The 21,822-nt window shown below is 42.2% G+C and overlaps 1 protein-coding gene across 1 annotated transcript in view; it reads left to right on the forward strand.

The window, feature by feature from the left end:
• Positions 1-96: 96 nt before the first annotated feature.
• KIN (Kin17 DNA and RNA binding protein) overlaps positions 97-21,822 on the forward strand; it is a 50,747-nt gene continuing 29,021 nt past the window's right edge. Inside the window, exons 1-8 of the mRNA XM_080658904.1 lie at positions 97-269; positions 5,400-5,494; positions 8,018-8,061; positions 8,144-8,266; positions 10,306-10,487; positions 11,283-11,331; positions 12,269-12,326; positions 17,624-17,753. Coding sequence (XP_080515030.1) covers positions 156-269; positions 5,400-5,494; positions 8,018-8,061; positions 8,144-8,266; positions 10,306-10,487; positions 11,283-11,331; positions 12,269-12,326; positions 17,624-17,753 — 795 coding nt within the window. The 5' untranslated portion in view covers positions 97-155. The remainder of the gene's footprint in view (positions 270-5,399; positions 5,495-8,017; positions 8,062-8,143; positions 8,267-10,305; positions 10,488-11,282; positions 11,332-12,268; positions 12,327-17,623; positions 17,754-21,822) is intronic.

The raw sequence follows: 21,822 nt of genomic DNA on the forward strand, positions 1-21,822 counted from the left end.
GAGGTAAACCTCGCGAGCTTTAGGGCCCAGCCTTCCGAGGCCCCACCTTCCTCCGGCTCTTGGCTGGTATTTGTCCCGCCCACTCCTATCAGCTCTATTCCGCTTCCGGTTGTCTGGGCGCTGGGTTCCGGAGAGATATTGCTGCAGTGGTCGCGATGGGAAAGTCAGATTTTCTTACCCCGAAGGCCATTGCCAACAGGATCAAATCCAAGGGTCTTCAGAAGCTGCGCTGGTATTGCCAGATGTGCCAGAAGCAGTGCCGGGACGAGGTAAGCGGCCCCGGGATGGCCCCATGCCCCGTCCTCTCCCTTGTCTGGGTCCAGCTGGAAATCCGGGCTCAAGCCCCTGATGCTGAAGGGGAGGCGTGGAACTCAGGTCCCTAGTCCTGGGGTCTGTACTGGGCGAGTCAGCTAGTCAACACAGTAGGGACCCTTCCCTGCAGCCCCCGTCCTAGTGGGAACCAATAGTCTTTGACGCCTCTTACTTCCCAATCTGCCCCCAAAAGAAATGCGAAATAAAAGATTTTGCAGCTCTGGGCTTGAATAACTAAATGCCAAGCGCCTAGGTAATAACAATAACAATCATCTCTGACTTGACCTGGCACTTAAGAGAAACATAATTATTAGGATTCACACCTCTTTTCAGGATCAGATGAAAAAGAAGAAATAAGTTCTTGCACGCTACTTATCTAACAATAATTTATTGAGCAGCTACCATGTGCTAGGGCCAGGAGATTATTGTGGTTGAGATGTGGGCCGGGGCCAGACTGTCAGAATTATGAAGCCTTTTCGCATCACTTAATTGCTGTGTGGCCTTGGGCAAGTAACTTACATTCTCTCTGCCTGTTTACTTACCTGTAAAATGGGAACTCCGGTAACTATACCTACTTGTAAGATTGTCGTGAATGTTAAATGAGTGAAATATGTTTAAAGTGACTCTGGGGGCGGGGGGGGTCGTCTTTGGTCAGATCTTGAAAAGCTTTGTGTGCTGTGCTATGGAGTTTACACTTTTTCACATTAATGAGATGGATGATGAATGAGTCGCCTTGGAGAACTGCGAACAGGCTAGAGATGTGATCATATTTTTCTCTGGACATTTAATTGGGTAAGGATGGGAGAAGGCTAGGCAATTCTGTGTGAGGGATGAGATATTTTAAGTGGGACTCGTATAACATGGATACTGTTATTTGTTTTCATTTCTCTTTAGTTATTTCTAATTGAGTCAAGGTGGAATTCTTACACAGAAAACTAGAGACTAGTACATTGAACATCCATATATTCATTACTCAGATTTAACATTTTAAGTATTTTGTCATATTTACTTTTTTTCTGAAATGTTTTAAAGTAATGTACAAACAAGGATATTTCACCTCTAAATACTTAAATATGCATTTCTAAAATATCAGGATATTTTTCCATAGAGCCACATATATGTCATCACACATAACAAAATTAATAGAAATTCTTTCATGTCATCTGATACACACTACAAACCCACATTTTCTCATTTGTTGCCCCAGTTGCTTTTAAAGCAATTTAAAAAACAACAAGATCAAATCAAATCATGAATTGGATTTGGTTATTAGGGCTTAAAAAAATAAACTTTATTTTTCAAGTGGTTTTACATTGACATGTCATTATCACCAAAATCCATAGTTTACATTAGTGTTCACTCTTGGTAATGGACATTCTATGGGTTTGGTCAAATGTCTAATGACACGTATCCACCAGTGGTATCATACTGAGTGGTTTCACTGCCCTAAAAATCTCTGTGCTTCAGGTTATATTAGGACTTTCAATTCTCCTTAAATTCTGAAATTACAGTAGAACACACTTCTTCCACCCTTTTCTTCCACTCCCCTACTTTTTTTTTCTTACCATTGACTTGAAGATACTAGGTCAGTCAGTTATCAGAACATTGACACTTTCTGGATATGTTAAATTGTTTCCTTTAATTGTCTTTTACCTTCTTTCTCTAACTCTTGTAATTATTGATATCTAAAGACTTGATTAGGTTCAGCTGAAACATTTTGGGACAAATACTTTATAGGTGATTCAGTATATCATATTGCATCATATAAGGAAGCCCATATGTCTAGTAGTGCTAAGATGAGTATGTAAAGATGACAGCCTGTAAAGTAATATTTTAGAAAATATTAGAAAGTAATATTTTCCCTCTTGCAGGAGCATGCAACTAGTAGGGTGATATTTTGGAATCATGACCATATACCTACTTTTCCTTTCACCTGTGTGTTTTAGCTTCTTTGCCTGAGTCAGTTATTTCATTAGGGGTTGCAGGGTCGTTATTTTTCTAAATCTTTCTACATTTATTATTGGCTGCTACTCATTTGTAAAAATGAGCCTTTCTCATCAGCCAGGGCTAGTCAATTATTTTCAAATGTTATCCTAAAATATAGTTCCAATGGAAAAAGGAAAGTAAATGCTTAATACTTTCCTTTAAGGCATTTGTGGTGGTTCTGGCCTGTTTGCCCCCAGATCTGTTTATTTCCCTTCCCTACCTGGGAGGACAGCCTGGGGGAGGAGAAGTTGACCCTAATAAGCTTTTGCCTCTGTCTTCATCTCTCGGTATTGGAAGATTGAGGGTGAGAAAGGTCAGGTCCAGTGTATTCCATTCCTACCTATCCACTCCCTTGGGTTTCCTTGAAACTACCCTAATCAAGATTTAGTGTTGAAATCAGGACAGTGGCAATGGGAATGAGCAGAGGGACTGGATAAGAGTTATTAAGAAAGCTGACTGGGCTTAGTGATTTATGGAATGAAAGAGAAAGAAGGACACTAGAATGCCGGCCTTGGTCTTGACTAGGGTGTGATAGTCCTATTCACTGAGGTGGGGGTTACAGGAGGAGAGGCACATTTTTCATTTCTATTACTATTGAAGAATCAGGTTCAAGTGCTATGTAGAACAGATATAAAGTCAAAATGTATCTCTATATACACTGAGTGGCCAGATTATTATGATCTCTGAACGCATATATAATCCTATATAATAAAAGAGTAATATGCAAATTAACCATCACTCCGCTACACCCACAAGCCATGCCCACCAGCCAATCAGGAGTGAATATGCAAATAAACCCAACCAAGATGGCTACGGCCACAGAGAGCAGGAAGGAGGCTTGGGTTTCCCCGGCAATGGAGGAAGCCAAGCTTTCCACCTGCCCTTGCCGGCCTAGGCCTCCACTCAAGGCTACAAAGTTTCAATGATAGAAGATACATAAATCCAAACAGAAATGGTGGCAGCCACGGAGCTGGAAAGAGCAGGAGGCTAGGGTTGCCCCCGGTGATGGAGGAAGCCAAGCTTTCCACACACCCTGGCTGGCCCAGGCCTCCGCTCCAGGCTACAAAGTTTCAATTGTAGAAGATAAACCCCAGATACCAGGGCCTCCGCTTGGGTTGCCAGGGGTCGTGGCCAGCCTGAAAACCACCATAGGCCCCTCGCCCAGGCCACCTCACGTCCCAAGGGAACCCCCACCCTGATCCGGGACACCCTTCAGGGCAAACCAGCTGGCCCCCACCGGTGCACCAGGCCTCTATCGTATCTAATAAAAGAGTAATATGCAGATTGACCATCACTCCAACACACAAGATGGCTGCCCCCATGAGGTCAAAGATCCTGCCCCCATGTGGAGACAAGATGGTCACCACAAGATGGCCAGCAAGGGAGGGCAGTTGGGAGTGACCAGGCCTGCAAGGGAGGGCAGTTGTGGGCGATCAGGCCAGCAGGGGAGGGCAGTTTGAAGGGACCAGGCCTGCAAGGGAGGGCAGTTGGGGGTGATCAAGCCTGCAGGGGAGGGCAGTCAGGGGTGACCAAGCCGGCAGAGGAGGGAAGTTGGGGGCGACCAGGCCTGCAGGGAAAGGCAGTTGGGGGGGACCCAGGCCTGCAGGGGAGAGCAGTTGGGGGTGACCAGGCCTGCAGGGTAGGGCAGTTAGGGATGACCAGGCCTGCAGGGGAGGGCAGTTAGGGGCAAACAGGCTGGCAGGGGAGTGGTTAGGGGGCAATCAGGCTGGCAGGCAGAAGCAGTTAGGGGCAATCAGGAAGGAAGGCAGGCGAGCAGTTGGGAGCCAGCAGTCCTGGATTGTGAGAGGGATGTCCGACTGCCCGTTTAGTCGGACATCCCTCGAGGGGTCCCAGACGGACATCCCTCGAGGGGTGCCTGATTGGAGAGGGTGCAGGCTGGGCTGAGGGACACCCCCTTCCCCCGTGCATGAATTTCGTGCACCGGGCCTCTAGTATAATATATACACATATATATTAGAGGCCTGGTGCATGAATTCATGTATGGGTGGGGTCTGGCCAGCCTGACTGGGGGAGGGCACATGGGCAGTTGGCCGGCCTGCCTGCTGGTCGAACTCCTGGTCGAGGGGACAATTTGCATATTAGCCTTTATTATATTATATGAGTAATACTATATCATATGAGTAATACTTTCAAACTGTTTAGAAGAGTACCTAGTACTCAATAATAATCAGAGATTATAATAATCTGGCCACTCAGTATATATAAAAGCCTAAGCGACCATCCAACTATCTGACCGGTAGTTATGACGCGCACTGACCACCGGGGGGCAGACTCAATGCAGGAGCTCCCAAGCGACAGCAACTTTGTAGAGTGCCCTCTTGCACTCCCGGACCCCTTGGGGGATGTCGGACTGCTGGTTTTGGCTCAATCCCCGCAGGCCAGGCCGAGGGACCCCACCTGCCAGAAGGACCCGCTCACACCGCAGACGCCTTTCAAGCCCCAGCGCCGCCCCAGGTGCGGCTGGCAGGGGAGGGACCATGGGAGGTTAGCTCCAGGGGGTGTCCGTCCCGTCTCGCCCAGGCTTGCCCCACTGGCCACCTTCTAATTAATTTCCTTTCAATGTGCACGAATCTGTGCACTGGGCCTCTAGTGTTTTTATAATCATCTGAGCAGATATAGATTTAGTTTGTTTAACATAAGGTTTATGTAATATGCAACAATGTATTTTGGGTAATAGCTGAAGTAGAGAAAAGAGAGTGAAAAATAGTGTCCTTACTGGAAATTAATGACACATTTTATTTCATTATATTCCTCAAAGCACTTGTATAACACTCTGTGTGCAATAGGTACTCAACAGTAATTTGTTAAATTGATACACAAAAAATGAAATCACTCCTATGTTACTGTGCATAGAAGTGTTTCTTACTAATGTTTTCTAAAGCACTATTTTTTAATACTTGGAATTATTCTTTGATTAGCAGGGTTGCAAAACTCAGCTTGGTAATTTGGCTAGTGATTTCTTTTCTTTTTACAGTTTATCATCAAAAAGCAACTTTTTAGAGTTTAATTAAATACTTCTACTTAGGCCCCATTATGATGACCTAAATCAGAACTTAACTACTCCCTTTACATTTTTGTAGAATGGCTTTAAGTGTCATTGTATGTCCGAATCTCACCAGAGACAACTATTGCTGGCTTCAGAAAATCCTCAGCAGTTTATGGATTATTTTTCAGAGTAAGTAACTCAAAGACATTCTTATGTCATAAGCCTCATTCAGTTGGACATTTTATAGATGCTTAATATTTTATGTACGGGAGGCTCTGTTTATCCTTAATATTAACATGATAGCTATATTATATTTGTGCTCAGTTTCTGTCTTCCTTGTACAATTTATCATAGTATGAAATTATTTAAAAAAATATTCCTCACAGTTCAGTTTTTCCTTCTTTTCACTTCAAACAAACAAAATTATCTTTTCTTTTAAAAGTGTGGCTAAGAGCACAGCTCTGGAGTCAGATTGCCTGACTTTAAATTCTTTAAATCCACTCAGGAGCTATGTGACTGGTGAATTACTTAAGTTTTTCTGGGCTTTAATCTCATCTCTAAAATGGGACTAAAAATAGTACCCTCTTCCAGGTATTGTTTCTTCTTCTTAGGATTTATATGAGGTTATCTGAGTAATACTTTCAAACTGTTTAGAAGAGTACCTAGTATTCAATAATATTAGCTATTAGTTATTAATAATATTTAGTCTTGCTTCTCTCCATCTCTTCTTTTCTAAAGTTCTAGACCTTTTGATCTTAGGACTGTCTTGAATGCCACCAGGGTACTTACAGTGCACTTTGGGAAATACCATTCTGGCAAGAGCCATCTACACTCAGTACTTTCCTTGCCACCTCCCTCCCATTCATTCCATCCACCATAGCTGCCTTGCGCCTCTGTCAGACTCCTGAAGAGTCACTCGTGCCTTTTTCCATCTTCCTTTTCCTTGATCTTCAGTGGATTAAATCTTAACTCTCATTTGAAACATCTCTCTGATTTATATTCTTCCCTGGTTTTCCTCCTACCACTCCCTCTGCTCACTTTCTTCATTAACTCCTCTTCCTCTCCCAGCTCCTCAAATGTAGAAAGTCCTTCAGGTGCCCATTTGGCTTCTTTTCACCCCACTCTACAGTCTCCATGAGTTACATTACTCTTCTGTTACCTTTATGATTGGATAAACATAATTTCCTAAGTCTGGATGTTCATTCATAGCATCTGTCTTGAGCTATAGATTTTTTTTTTTTCTGGGAAATTCTGATCTATATTTCTGAGGGCCATCTCGGAGTCAGCATTTCTAAAGCTGAACATAGGATTCTCCCCACCACACTCACTGGTTTCCCGACCTGCAGCTTCTGTTCCTCTTGTACTAGTAGTACCTCTTCTCTGCCTGTGGTTCACAAGCCAGTGCCTGATCAGAATCACCTTGAGGGCTTGTGAAGACAGAAAGAATGGCAGGCTCCACACCCACTTTCTGATGCAGTAGATCTGGGATGGGGCTGTAGACATTGTATTTCTATAAAGTGCCCAGGTGACATTGATGCTATTGGTCTAGGGACCACACTATGATAACTATTATATATGTTCCAACAGCATTATCTTTCTAAATCACAGATTGTCACAAGTTAGCTAAGTAAATTATTTTATGCTTTTCCATTCTCTGCATAAACCCAACCTCTTTAGCATGATCATCAAGGTACTTCAAAAATTAGCCCTAACATTATAGTCCAGCTACTAGGTACATCTTCTCCTTGTTGTTCTATTCTACCTTGACTCTCACACTCATTTTTATCTGTCTTCAATGTTAGCTAAATTCAATCGTCATTTCTCAAACATGTGATTCTTTCATCTTTCATGTCTCTGTGCCAACTGGGAATGGCCTTCTCTTTTTTACCTGTAAAAGTCCTATTTACATTTCACCACCCATATTACAAATCACCTCTAGGCACCTCTGGGTATCTCTCTTAATTCTTCCTATGACATTTTGTTACATCTCTTTTTCAATTTGACTTTTGTTATGATTGGGTGCTAGATTATAACCTAGGTGAAGATCCATGTTTTATTCACCTATGTTTATCTAGCACTTAACACAGTGAGCTCAGTTCAGAGGGACACATTGAGTGCCAGTGTCTTGTGAAATAAGGGCAGTTTTGTTATCATCAATAGAAAAGGGTTGTTATGCCACAGTCAATAGTGCTAAGAGATTTCATGAAGGACTTTCCCCAAAAACGTGTAGTCACTTTTGCTACGACTGTTTTGCCAAGACAAAAAGTTTTAACTCCGAACTGACTTTTAACTTTAATTCTTTCTTTTTTTTAAAATATATTTTATTGATATTTTACAGAGAGGAAAGGAGAGGGATAGAGAGTTAGAAACATCAATGAGAGAGAAACATCGATCAGCTGCCTCCTGCACACCTCCTACTGGGGATGTGCCCGCAACCAAGGTACGTGCCCTTGACCGGAATCGAACCTGGGACCTTTCAGTCCGCAGGCTGACGCTCTATCCACTGAGCCAAACCGGTTTCGGCAACTTCTTGAAAGCTGTAATCTTTGGGGATTCTTTCCTTGTTCAGTTTTGAAAGATTCATAACAAATATTCAACAAATGTTTCATACATCATTTGAGAATTCAAACTGTACAATGGCTTAAATTTCAGGAAGATAATGCTATATATTTGTAGAAATTACCTTAATGCTGTCCTTTCTTTCTTAATTAGGGAATTCCGAAATGACTTTCTAGAACTCCTCAGGAGACGCTTTGGTAAGCATTTTATGTATTGTGCACAGAAAACTTTCTGGTCTGTAACCTGCTCAGGATCAATAGTTTCACATTTTGTTCTTAGGCACTAAGAGAGTTCACAACAACATTGTTTATAATGAGTATATCAGCCACCGAGAGCACATCCACATGAATGCGACTCAGTGGGAAACTCTGACTGACTTTACCAAGTGGCTGGGCAGAGAAGGTAAGAATGAGACATATTTGAATAATAGCAGTTATGTGGCTCCATTTCAGGGAGAGAGAGAGTGTCATAGTTTCTATGTAAATTTATTGGAAAGAGGATGAGTAAGGTAATTTAAAAAATGTGGACACTGGCTGGTGTGGCTCAGTTGGAATCTCATCCCATACACCAAAAGGTCATGGGTTCAATTCCCGGTCAGGGCACATGCCAAGAGTGTGGGTTCGGTCCCCAGTCAGGGTGCATATGATGTTTCTCTCTCTCCTTTTCCCTTCCTCTCTCTCTCAAATCAATAAAAACATACAAAAAGTTTAAAACAAACGAAACAAAACAAAAAGACTGTGGAGTCCTAGCTGATGTAGCTCAGCTAGGTTAGAGCGTCGTCCCATACAGCTGAGGGTTGAGGGTTCAATTCCAGGTCGATGGTTCAATCCTGGGTCAAGGATTCAATTCAGGTCAGGGCAAGTACTGGAGGCAACTAATGTTTCTCACATTTATGTTTCTCTCTCTCTTTTTCCTCTCCTTTCCTCTTTCTCCAGAATCAATGAAAAACGTATCCTTGGGTGAGGATTAAAAAACAAAATGGGGAGAGGAGCATAATATTCCAGGGTTGATTTTGTGTATTACAATCCTATCTAATAAAGAGGGAATATGCTAATTGACCATCACTCCGTCATAAAGATGGCTGCACCCACAGCTGAGGCCAAGTTCCCATGAGGAGCCTTAATGAGCAATCAGCAGGGACCTGAGGCTACGCCCCACACCGCCCCGGTGGGGCTTGACAGGAGACCTCAGGCCACGCCCCCGCCCTGGCATCAGGCTGGGGGACCTCAGGCTGTGCCCCCCCACCCCAGTGCTAGGCCAGGGGACCTGAGGCCACGCCCCCTGCCTAGCGGGGCTTAACGGGGGACCTGAGGCTGCGCCCTCCCTCCCGGTGCTGGGCCAGGGGACCTGAGGCTGTGCCCCCCTGCCTGGAGGGGCTTGACGGAGGACCTCAAGGCACGCTCCCCACCCCGGTCTGGGCTGGGGGACCTCAGACCACGCCCCCCCATCCTGGTGCCAGGCCAGGGGACCTGAGGCTACACCCCTGCCTGGCAGGGCTTGACAAGGGTGGGACTGGCAGGGTCTGGATCTAGCCCAATGGGGGGGGGTGGCCGGGTCTAGGTCTCACTCGATTTTGAGGTGTATGTGTGTGGGCGGGGACTTGACTCTGGGTCCCATGGTGAGCCCCAGACTCTGATAGGAAGAAGGTTTTCATATACATTTTACTAATTTTCTTTCATCTCTGACACTTCTATTATAGAGAAAAGGCAAATAGCAATATTATTTCCTCTAATTAATCCCCTTTTAATGTGCACGAATTTCGTGCACCGGGTCACTAGTTAAATATAAATATCTGGAATCGCTCTTTTGACAGTGCCAAGATTTATCACTGAAGCAACTTCTCATTTAGATTAAGGATCATTATCAATCCTCTTCCATTTTTGTCCCCCATATTCATTTCACTTTAGGAAACTTCTTACCCCTCTTAAGTAGATTTTTTAAAGGTATTGCTTTATTCGTTTTTAATCTCATAGGATGAAAAGTTGAGGAGAAGAAAAGAGAAGGAAATTTTGCATCAATGTATTACCTATTCAATGTTTTACTTACTCAGTGTGCTATTTTATTCCATTTTAGGGGAATAATTTCTACTTAGTTACATTAACAAAATATTATGTACTCATTGGATGTTAGACACACACAGTTGATTAATTACCAAGTAAGATAATACTTCTTTCATGTGTTTACCTTGTTTAAATATGTTTACCTTGTTTAAATATGTTCCCTCAACCTAGGTGGCTAAAAATCAGAATAGTAATTTATGTTCAAAGAGACTATTCCACTTGAAATACATAAATCTCATTAACTATAAATATGGAAAATTCATGTACTGCAGGAATTTCTATATTTAAATGAATGTGTAAATAATGCAAAGATAGAACATTTATATTTACCTTCAGCTTTGATTATGTACAAATTTATTATGTCTGTGTTTTTTTTTTAAGGCTTGTGCAAAGTGGATGAGACACCTAAAGGCTGGTATATTCAGTATATAGACAGGGACCCGGAAACTATCCGCCGGCAACTGGAACTAGAGAAAAAGAAGAAGCAGGATCTTGATGATGAAGAAAAAACTGCAAAATTTATTGAAGAACAAGTGAGAAGAGGTCTGGAAGGGAAAGAACAGGTGGGGCACAATATTATTGAGAGAGGCAATAGAAAGAGGGCTAAAGAAGCAAAATTGCTTGTTTTGTTAAGTATTTTGTTAAGTATTGAATTGAGTTTTGTAGGTATTGTACCTTAACTAGGAGGAGAAAGATCATGGCTGAATATAAAAGCCCAGATTTTGGAGTTGAGACAAACCTGGGTCAATTCCTGACTTACTGACTTCACAATCTTACGTAATCGTATAATCTTCTAAACCTCAGTGTTCGTAGCTCTCAAGAGAGGCAATAGTTAATGAGAAAGAAATAAGCAGATAATTTCTCCTGATTGTAATTAATGCAGGGCTGGAGATAAACTGTGTGGGAGAGTAGGGGGCCAGAGCTCGCTCCAGCCTGGGAAGGAGATAAAATATTTGAGGGTAAATACAATTTCTGTGTTGAGAAGTCTTAAAGAAGTAATGGGCAACACCCGACCAAGTAAATGGGGGAGGGAGGGTGGGCATGGTGATGGTTCAGGGGTTAGAATAAGTAAATCAAGGCATTTATTTCTAAATTATTTATTGGATACCTCCTATGTGCCAGGCACTCTTCTAGGCATGGGGTATACAACAGAGAACAAGAGATAAAAAATACTATAAAATAATTCTTAATTGGAGAATATTTACAATACATATAATTTTTTAATTAGGGTCTTAATCATGTTAGAATTGTATCTTAGAGCTACCTTGCAACATTGGTAGCAAGTACTAATATAGGAGTATTGAATATTGATAGTAAATGCTCGGTGAACCAACCTTCAAATTGCTTTTCTCCCCAAGGAAGCCCCTGTTTTTACAGAATTAAGCAGAGAAAATGATGAAGAGAAAGGTAATTTTACTTATTTACTTTTATTAATGTGGATGCTTTTGTATTGGTTCTGCTAAAAGTTGGCATGTTTGGAAGCAAGATGCAATCTGTCGGGATTACATTGTTCTCACTGATAAAAAGGCATTACTGATGAATTAGATGGGATGCCCTCAGCTACAAATAAAAACAAAACTGGCAAATAACAAATTAGCCTAAACAATAAGGAATTATTTTGTCATACTAAGAGTTTCAGAGGTAGGGTAGTTCAGGATGCTGTACTATCAGCAGCTGGACACGAGGTGGCTGCTGGCACTTCCAGCCGTCATGTGCAGACCCAGCATTGTCCCGAGGATGACAGACAGAGCATCTCTCCAGGAGTCCCTTATGAGCAGATACGCTTTCCGCCAGTGGACTTCTTTTTGGATGTCATTGGTCACATGTCCACCTCAAGAACCGTCACAGGGAAGGGAATGGGATTGTTTTGATTTATTTAGACCAAAAGAACCTTGCTAATCACCTCCCAAGGGTCCCACCTTGTAATCCTGAAGCCTTGGGCATTATGTTTTCACCTAACTCATGTATGAATTTTGGGAGATAAAAACATTCAGATCATTGCATCCTTTGAGCCATGTTTGAGAGGCACAGACACCTAAACAAAATTGAATTCCTATTAGTGAAGGGAGTGGGGGCAGCGGAGTAGAAAGGCAGTGCAGGCTGTCTGCTACAGTGCTCGATCACGAAGGTCTTTCCCAGCCCTGTGAGCATCCATCCAGCATATTCTACAGGAATTTATGGCCTCTGGATGGGAGCATTCCAGCCCTTATTTATTCAAAATGCCCATGGAAAACAACAAAAACAAAATGCCCGTGAATTTCTATGTGGACATATTGTGGTATCTTATCTGATAATTTTTATTATCATTTTCCTGAAATATGGAATACCAATTTTTCTCTCCTAGTGGCTTTTAATTTGAATAAAGGAGCATGTAGTTCGACAGCAACATCTTCCAAGTCAAGGTGAGCTGCATGAACAGGTATCTTAGAAATTGAGAATTTCTGTGAAATATTGATGACTACATTTTAAAAGCTGCAGTATTAAAAAAAGAAAAAAGAAAAACTGCAGTATTTTTCCGGTTGTACTTTTTGTTTTTTGCTTGATGGTTGGTTTGTGTGGGTGTGTGTGTTGGGGGATTAGCAGCTGTTTTTTTTTTCTTACACTTGCCTGTCATAAGATGACTGTGTCTTTTGAAGAAAGGGTTATTTTGATTAAAGGCTTCGCATGGGTAAACTATTACTTCTCCATGCATCCTTCCCCACTTAATGGTTCCTCTGCTACTGCAGTATTGTTTATTTTTCTATCATAGTCCACTTAGCAAGTTTAAATGTTAGCTAGGGTATACATTTTTTGCTTTACCTGCTGTGTTACAGTTTTCTGAGAATAGAGACTAAGTTATTGAGCCATCTCCTTGGTATACCACCTAGTACAGTATAAATGCACTAGTGGTCACTCAGTAAGAATTGCCTTCTCTTCTAGATGGTATAGTATAGGCAGGAGCCCACAAACTTTTCTGCAAAGGGCCACATAGTGAATGCTTTAGTGATTGTTGGTCATATCTATATCTATATCTATATCTATCTATATCTATATCTATATCTATATCTTTTTCACAACCATTTAACTCTGCTGTCAGAGTGAGAAAGCAAACGTAGGCAGTATGAAAACGAATGAGAATGCTGTGTTCCACTAACATATTTGTAAAATTAGGCCACAGGCTGGATTTTGTCCTCAGGCTGCAGTTTGCCAAACCCTGATATAGCATGTAGTCAGGTACTTCTCACTTTTCATGTTCTTTTCTAGTTATACTAGAGGCTCGGTGCATGAATTCATGCACCAGTGGGGTCCCTTGACCTGGCCTGCAGGATCGGGCTGAAACTGGCTCTCCGACATCCCCTGAGGGGTCCCGGATTGTGAGAGGGCACAGGCCAGGCTGAGGGACCCCACCGGTGCACGATCAGGGCCAGGGAGGAACGAAGGAGGTTGGCCATTGTGCCGCGCCAGCACAGCCAAGGATTCGGCAAGCCTGAGGGAGGGCCGACGAAGGATGAAGAAAAGACAAAGAGAATAAGTTGGGTCTAGGTGGATCTTCTGTGCCTGGCTGAGACCACAGAAAAGATCCAGACTTCAAGCTGGGCCTTTATTTTATAGTCTGAGGTAAACAAGGTAATTTACAATGTTCTTGTAAGTTTCACTTGTTTTGGCAGCACTTGCTGCACCTCCCACAGCCCATTAGCTACCGAGGAAAGATCTAGAGAGCTCACAAGATCAAGCTTAATTATGCTAAGAGGGCTGTGCCCTCTAAGCCGGGACTTGTTTGTGGCTTTGCCAACAGGTCAGTCCAAGGCTTAACCCTATAACCGCTCCCTACAGGCCAGCTCTGAAGGGACCGTGGGAGGGCTCCAGGGTGTGTCCGGCCCATCTTGCTCAGTCCTGATCAGCCAGATCCCAGCAGCAAGCTCACCTACTGGTCGGATCATCTGCCCCCTGGTGGTCAGTGCATGTCATAGTGACTGATCAATTGGTCGACTGTCTGCCCCCTGTTGGTCAGTGCACATCATAGCGACTGGTCGACTGTCAGCCCCTTGGTGGTCAGTGCATGTAATAGCGGTTGAGCGACCTTAACATATCATTAGCATATTACACTTTGGTTGAACGGCCAAGGCCGACTAGACACTTAGCATATTAGGCTTTTATTATATAGATATTCTTTTACCAAATATCCACTATTTGTGATATGCGATGCATTCAGTTTGGTTAAAGAGGTTAAAAAGCTAAATATAAGAGATGTTCAGGAAGGTACCAGCATATATGTGGAGTTAGTTTTAAACTGTATTTTACATGTTGTGTTTTTAAGCCTCTCAGTCTTTGGGGGGAAGAGTAGCGTTAATTTACTAGTAGTGCCTACTTGGCATGACTAAAGTGGCTAGGAGAATTGAAGGAAATGGACTGGCTGAGTCAGCAATATATAACTGCTTCAGAACGGCTTTCCAAATATCTTAGCTTTAATCAAAATATTTCAGAGTTAACACCTACATTAGGTATCATGAAGAAGTTGGTTAATTGAGTTCTATATATGATAAATCTGAAAATTCTTTTTAAAATATTGAGATTACCTGGAAGACAGACTTGAATATATCATAATATACATGTCACGTGGTTTTAGACCCTTCTGTATTTTTCTCCATTCTCTTTTATTATTTGTTATACCTAAGTGTAGATGAAGGTAAAGGTTGGTCCCAGTGGTGCCAAAATTCGTCACCCTTGTATTAGTTTTCTATGACTATGGTAATAAACTAGGTGGCTTGAAACAATGGAAACTCTTTTGTCTCTGGAGGTCAGAATTCTGAAATCAAGGTGTCTGCAGGGCTGTGCTCCCCCAGAGGCTCTGGAGGGGAATCAGCTTCTGGTGGCTACTTGCGTTCTTTGGCTTGTGGCTGCATCCCTCTTGTCTTCATGACCAGAGTCTTTAAATTTCTCTTTGCTTTATCTTCATGTCGCCTTCTGTGTGTGTGTGTCAGATCTCCCTCTGTTTCTCCCTTAAAAGAATGCTCTAATGCTGCCTTTAAATGCTTTAAATTTAAAAAATATATATTTAAAACAAATGATGGGAAATAATTCTATTGTATTTTTTAGTCATCACACATTTTTTTATTATCTCCACCATAGCTTTGTGCAAATATTTATCTGTTTCATCTTTTGTAGAGATGACAGATTAAAGAATTAGACTGGTAAGATTCATTTAGTCAGCAAAACTTAATTGAGCACCTATTTTATGTGAGTCACATCATAGTTATTGCTACATTACAGGGGGAAAAAATTATACATATGGTCCCTCCTATGAATGAGGAGTCATATGTACAAATGATTATAATACACTAGAGGCCCGGTGCACGAAATTCATGCACTGGTGGGGGGTGTCCCTCAGCCCAGCCTGCACCCTCTCCAATCTGGGACCCCTCAGGGGATGTCTGACTGCTGGTTTAGGCCCAATCCCTGTGGACTGCTGGCTCCCAACCACTCACCTGCCTGCTTGCCTTATTACCCCTAACTTCTTCTGCCTGCCAGTCTGATCACCCCCTAACCACTCCCCTGCCAGCCTGATCGACACCTAACTACTCCCCTGCCAGCCCAATTGCCCCCAACTGCCCTCCCCTGCGGCCCCAATCACCCCCAACTGCTTTCCCCTACTGGCCCAGTCACCCCCAACTGCCCTCCTCTGCCAGCCCAGTCGCCCCCAACTGCCCTCCCCTGCTGGCCTGGTCACCCTTAACTGCCCTCCCCTGCAGGCCTGATACCCCCAACTGCCCTCCCTTGCTGGCTTGGTCACCCCCAACTGCCCTCCCTCCCCTGCAGGCCATCTTGTGGTAGCCATCTTGTGACCACATGGGGATGGCCAACTTGTGACCACATGGGGACGGCCATCTTGTGCGAGTGTGTGACAGTCAATTTGCATATTACCTCTATTATATAGGATGGTGGAGTGTGATGTATGCCATGAAGTGCTATGGCATTTCAAAAACTGACAATTCAAGAAACCTCATGAATAATGGATCTCAAAGAATTTTAACAAATAGAGAGATTCTTGTAGGTATAAAAGAGGCATGTGAAAATTTGCAAAGGCATGAAGCATAGGGCATGGCTCAGTTAATAGCAAATTGTTTACAATGGCCAGTGAACATAAAAATCAGAGATAGTACTCTGGGGTCAGTGATGACAATTTTATATCGGCATTAAAAAAAATTAAAATTGCCCTAACTGGTTTGGCTCATTGGATAGAGCATCGGTCTGTGGACTGAAGGGTCCCACGTTCGATTCCGGTCAAGGGCATGTTCCTTGGTTGCGGGAACATCCCCAGTAGGGGTGACCACTAGAGGGTTTGCAGGAGGCAGCTGATCGATATTTCTAACTCTCTATTGCTTTCCCTTCCTCTCTGTAAAAAATCAATAAAATATATTTTTATTTATTTTTTAATTGATTTCAGAGAGATGAAGAGAGAGACAGAGACAGAGAGAGAGAGAGAAACATCCATGATGAGAGAGAATCACGGATTGGCTGCCTCCTGCATGCCCCCTACTGGGGATGAAGCCCACAACCCGGGCATGTGCCCTTGACCAGGAATCAGACCTGGGACCCTTCAGTCTGCAGCCCGACGCTCTATCCACTGAGCCACAGTGGCCAGGGCAATAAAATATATTTTTAAAAAATTAGAATTTACACTGTCAACTAGGAGTTCAGGCAATAAAAAAATATTTAAGTGACATGTTAAGACCTTTGCTTTAAAAAATAGAGCTGACAGTAATGTGTTCTAGCAGTCATTTTACAAACATTCAATCCTTGCAGTTGAGCTCAGAGTTGGGTCACATTATTATCCCCATCATAATAATCATAATAATAAAGAGCTAATATGCTAATGGTTGGGACGCTGTAATGCGTAAGGACTGATCGCAGGAGGCTGCCTGCCTGTGCGCAGAGGGGCGTTGCTCCGGAGACAGGACGGAAGCGGGGAGGTACCCAGAGGAGGTGGGACCATCCCATGTCGGGGAGGGCAGGGATGAGAGCCCGTAGCACCCCCCTCACCAGTCCTTCGCCACCCACCACTCGCACTCAGAGCACCCCACTGCCCACCTGCCAGGGGAAGGAGCCCAGCACAGCAGGCAGAAGGCTTCCACACACTCCTCCAGTGCCATGATGGGGCGGAGCCACTGCGTTGCTCTGGAGACAGAGTGGAAGCAGGGCGGAAGCAGGGAGGCGCTCAGCAAAGGCGTACCAGCCCAAGGCCTCTGAAGGGACTGAGGGCGGGGCTTGAAGTGGCCAGAGAAGGCCAGCTCCACGCTGGAGCTCTGTGTGGAGAGGTTTGTGTGTCAAGGCAGGGCGGCACTGCATGATTTTGCGTGCTGAACTCCTAGTTTATAGATGAGGAAGTGAGGCTTAGAAAAGTTCATTACTCAAAGTTCTAAGAGAAGTAGCCTCAAACCCTGATCTGCCTAACACTGAAGCCAATGCTGTCATCATTCTGCTATTCTGGTTATATTGACACTTGCTGAAGGGGTAAGGAGAAGGTAACAGGAGATAAAGACAGGAAGGGTTACATGTTCTCCTGGTGCCGAGTCCTGTAAGGGATGCCGATGACTCTCATTGCTTCCACTGATCTGTTATAAATGAATCATGTAACACATCTCTTCTGTTATTTATTCTGCACATTCTAAAGCCTTTCTCTGTGCATAGTTTTGTTAACAAGTACAGTTCTTCTTGTCAGTTCTTTGGGACCAAGTGCATTGAAGGTGATAGAGGCCACAGCATCAGTGAAACGGAAAGAACCTTCCCATAGCTCAGCTCAACCAAAAGAAAAGAAGAAAAAGAAGTCTGCACTGGATGAAATCATGGAGGTACAGTTGATGAACTTCCTGTTCACTCTTTAGCATTAGAAGAATGATGCAGCTTAAACCAAGGAAACTTAAATAGTTTCACTATTGTTAGATTACTATAAAGTCAAAAAATGTGCACATGCTAGGTTAGGAAAAAGGAGCCTAAATGCAGTTTCACTGGAATAGAATTAGAACTCCCCATGAGCTTTAGTTTCTTGCTGCAAGTGTTGTCTTCAGAACTCTCCATGCAACTATGTGGAGTTCAAAGAGAAGGACTTCAGTGGTAATGGAAGCTAGACATGAAAGCTCTGTTTCCCTTCGGTGGCTGTGAAATTGGCATCCTCCAAGGATTCCCCACCAACCTTTGCTCTCCTGTTGTCTTAACTTCCACTTGTCGCCTTTCAGCAAGTAGGAAAAAAGCTGTGACATACCTAGTTTTAATTTGATTTAACCTGATGGCTAAGTTTATGTGATGAGCCATTGAAAACTTATGACTATCTGGATCTAGGGCCATACTTTTTACCTGGATTCTAGAGCAATTCTACAGGAAGTTCTTAATATACTCCTAAATATTATTTTTTCCCTTCTAACACATAACCTTACCTTATCAATAAATATATGAAAAAAGTGGAAAAAGAGAAGGGGAAGGACAGGTGAAGAAAAAGATATAAATGGATACAAGAAGCAACTTTTCCCCCGTGTAATATCATTTCCTCTAGGCTCTCCATCCCTTTTCTTCATTTATGAAGGTCTGTTGGGTCTTCCCTGTTACTGAGTCCTCACACAATGAGCAGTCTGAGAAGCTTAAAGTATAGCATAAGATGTGTACACTCTGAGATGTCGTCATTCCATCATTCAACAAATATTGAGTGATGTTCACTAGGTAGGCATTATGTGAGGTCATGGGTCTGTAGAATAGGGATAAAAATCCAGTATCTGTGTGTCATGGAGCTTTCATTCTAGTGAGGGAGGTATTCCATGAACAAGTGAGCAATAAATAATTACGTACAAAATGCTAAGTGCTAAGGAGGTCTTAGCGGCAAGACTGGGGAGAGAGCTTGTGCTATGGCAGGAAAGAGCTATAAATCAGTCGTGGGAAGAAAAGGTCAACATGGCTGCAGCTTGGTGAACACAAGAGTGGGAGTCTTTGAGGTTAGAGAGAGAAGTAGTGGGAACACCAGAGAAGTCGTATAGGCTATGACAAAGAATTTTTAAATTTAATTCAAAGGAAAAGAGAAAGCCAGATCTACCTGCTTTGAATATAATACATACTAAATTTAGAATGCTTTTTGTCAAATTGGAAACTTGGAGGAATTGAAATGAGGTTTATAATCAAACAAAACATTCAGTCCACTGAAAGTGGGTACTTAGGATTCTAACTTTAAGCAGTTGAAAAAGAAAAGGGCATGATATAAAGCCATAATGGCCGGTAGGCCTTTTGTTCTTACTTTTTTTTTTTTTTAACTCTTTATTGTTTAAAGTATTATATAAGTCTCCTTTTTCCCCCATTGACCTCTCCCTGGCCACCCTCACCCCCCCAGCACATGCCCTCACACCCCCTGACCCCCAATCTGTGTCCATTGGTTATGCTCATATGCATGCATACAAGTCCTTTGGTTGATCTCTTACCCCCTCACCCCCTGCCTTTCCTCATAGGTTGGACAGTCTGTTTGATGCTTCAATGACTCTGGTTCTATTTTTGCTCATCAGTTTATGTTGTTCATTATATTCCACTAATGAGTGCGATCTTGTGATATTTATCTTTCTCTGACTGACTTATTTCGCTTAGCATAATGCTCTCCAGTTCCATCCATGGTGTCACAAATGGTAAGAATTCCTTCTTTTTTATAGCAGCGTAGTATTCCATTTTGTAGATGTACCACAGTTTTCTAATTCATTCATCTGCTGATGGACCTTACTAGTAGGCTTTTTCCAAATCTTAGCTATTGTAAATTGTGCTGCTATGAACATAGGCATGCATATATCCTTTCTGATAGGTGTTTCTGTTTTCTTGGGATATATTCCTAGAAGTGGTATGACTGGGTCAAATGGAAGTCCCATTTTTAATTTTTTGAGGAAACGCCATACTGTCTTCCACAGTGCTGCACCAGTCTGCAATTCCCACCAGCAGTGTAAGAAGGTTCCTTTTCCTCCACATCCTCTCCAGCACTTGTTTGTTGACTTGTTGATGATAGCCATTCTGATTGGTGTGAGATGGTACCTCATTGTTGGTTTGATTTGCATCTATCAGATGATTAGTGACTTTGAGCATGTTTTCATATGTCTCTTGGCCTTCTGTATGTCCTCTTTCGAAAGGTGTCTATTTAGGCCCTTTGCCCATTTTGTGATTGACTTGTGTATCTTCCTTTTGTTAAGTTGTATGAGTTCCCTATAAATTTTGGAGATTAAACCCTTATCGGAGATAACATTGGCAAATACGTTCTTCTATGCAGTGGGCTTTCTTGTTGTTTGGTTGATGGTTTCTTTTACTGTATAGAGGCTTTTATTTTGATGTAGTCCCATTTGTTTTTCTCCTTAGTTTCCATTGTCCTAGGAGCTGTATCAGTATAGATATTGCTACAACAAATCAGCTGTATCAGTAAAGATTTTGCTGCCCATGGCTTCTTCTAAGATTTTTATAGTTTCCTGTCTTACATTTAAGTCCTTTTTCCATTTTGAGTTTATTTTGGTGCATGGTGTAAGTTGGTGATCTAGTTTCATTTTTTTTTTTTTTTTGCATGTATCTGTCCAGTTTTCCCAACAGTATTTATTGAAGGGACTGTCTTGACTCCATTGTATACTCTTGCCTCCTTTGTCAAATATTAATTGAGCATAATGGCTTGGGTTGATTTCTGGGTTCTCTGTTCTGTTCCATTGGTCTATATGTGTGTTCTTGTGCCAGTACCAGGCAGTTTTGAAAACAGTGGCTTTGTAGTATAGCTTGATATCTGGTATTGTGATCCCTCCAACTTTGTCCTTCTTTCTCAAGATTACTGCAACTATTCGTGGTCTTTCTAAATCCTAGATGAATTTTTGGAGAGTTTGTTCTAGGGCTTTGAAACATGCTGTTGGTATTTTAATGGGGATTGCATTAAATCTATAGATTGCTTTGGGTAGTATGGACATTTTAATGATGTTGACTCTACCAATCCATGAACATGATATATTTTTCCATTTGTTTATGTCTTCCTCTACCTCTTTTTGCGGCATCCTGTAATTTTCTGAGTACAGGTACTTTACCTCCATAGTTAAATTAATTCCTAGGTATCTTAATTTTTTTGTTGCAATGGTAAATGGGATATTTTTTTAGTTTCTCTTTCTGTGAGTTCATTATTGGTGTATATAAAAGCCATAGATTTCTGGGTGTTAATTTGTATCCTTAAGTCTAGTAGTTTTTTGATGAAATCTTTGGAGTTTTCTATGTACAATATCATGTCATCTGCGAATAGTGACAATTTTACTTCTTTTTTAATTTGGATGCCTTTTATTTCTTCTTCTTCTTGTCGGATTGCTATGGCTAGCACTTCGAGTACTATGTTGAACAGGAGTGGTGAAAGTGGTTATCCCTGTCTTGTTCCTTCTCTTAGGGAAAATGGTTTTAGTTTTTGCTCATTGAGTATGATGTTGGCTGTAGGTTTGTCATATAAGGCTTTTATTATATTGAGGTAAGATCCCATTATTCCCACTTTGCTGAGAGTTTTTATCAAGAAAGGGTGCTGGATTTTATCAAATGCCTTTTCTGCATCAATTGATATGATTATGTGATTTTTTGTCTCTCAGTTTGTTTATGTGATGTATCACATTTATTGATTTGTGGATAGTGTACCAGCCTTGCATCCCGAGAATAAATCGCACTTGGTCATGGTGTATGATCTTTCTATTGTAATGCTAGATCTGATTTGCTAAAATTTTGCTGAGGATTTTAGCACCTATCTTCATCAGGGATATTGGCTTGTAATTCTCTTTTTTTGTAGTGTTGTTATCTGGTTTTGGGGTTAGGGTAATGCTAGCTTCATAGAAAGAGCTTGGAATGTGCCTTCCTCTTGAATTTTTTGAAATAGTCTGAGCAGGATAGGTTTTAGTTCTTCTT

This window comes from Plecotus auritus (genome assembly GCF_963455305.1).
Source record: "Plecotus auritus genome assembly, chromosome: 1".
NCBI lineage: Eukaryota > Metazoa > Chordata > Mammalia > Chiroptera > Vespertilionidae > Plecotus > Plecotus auritus.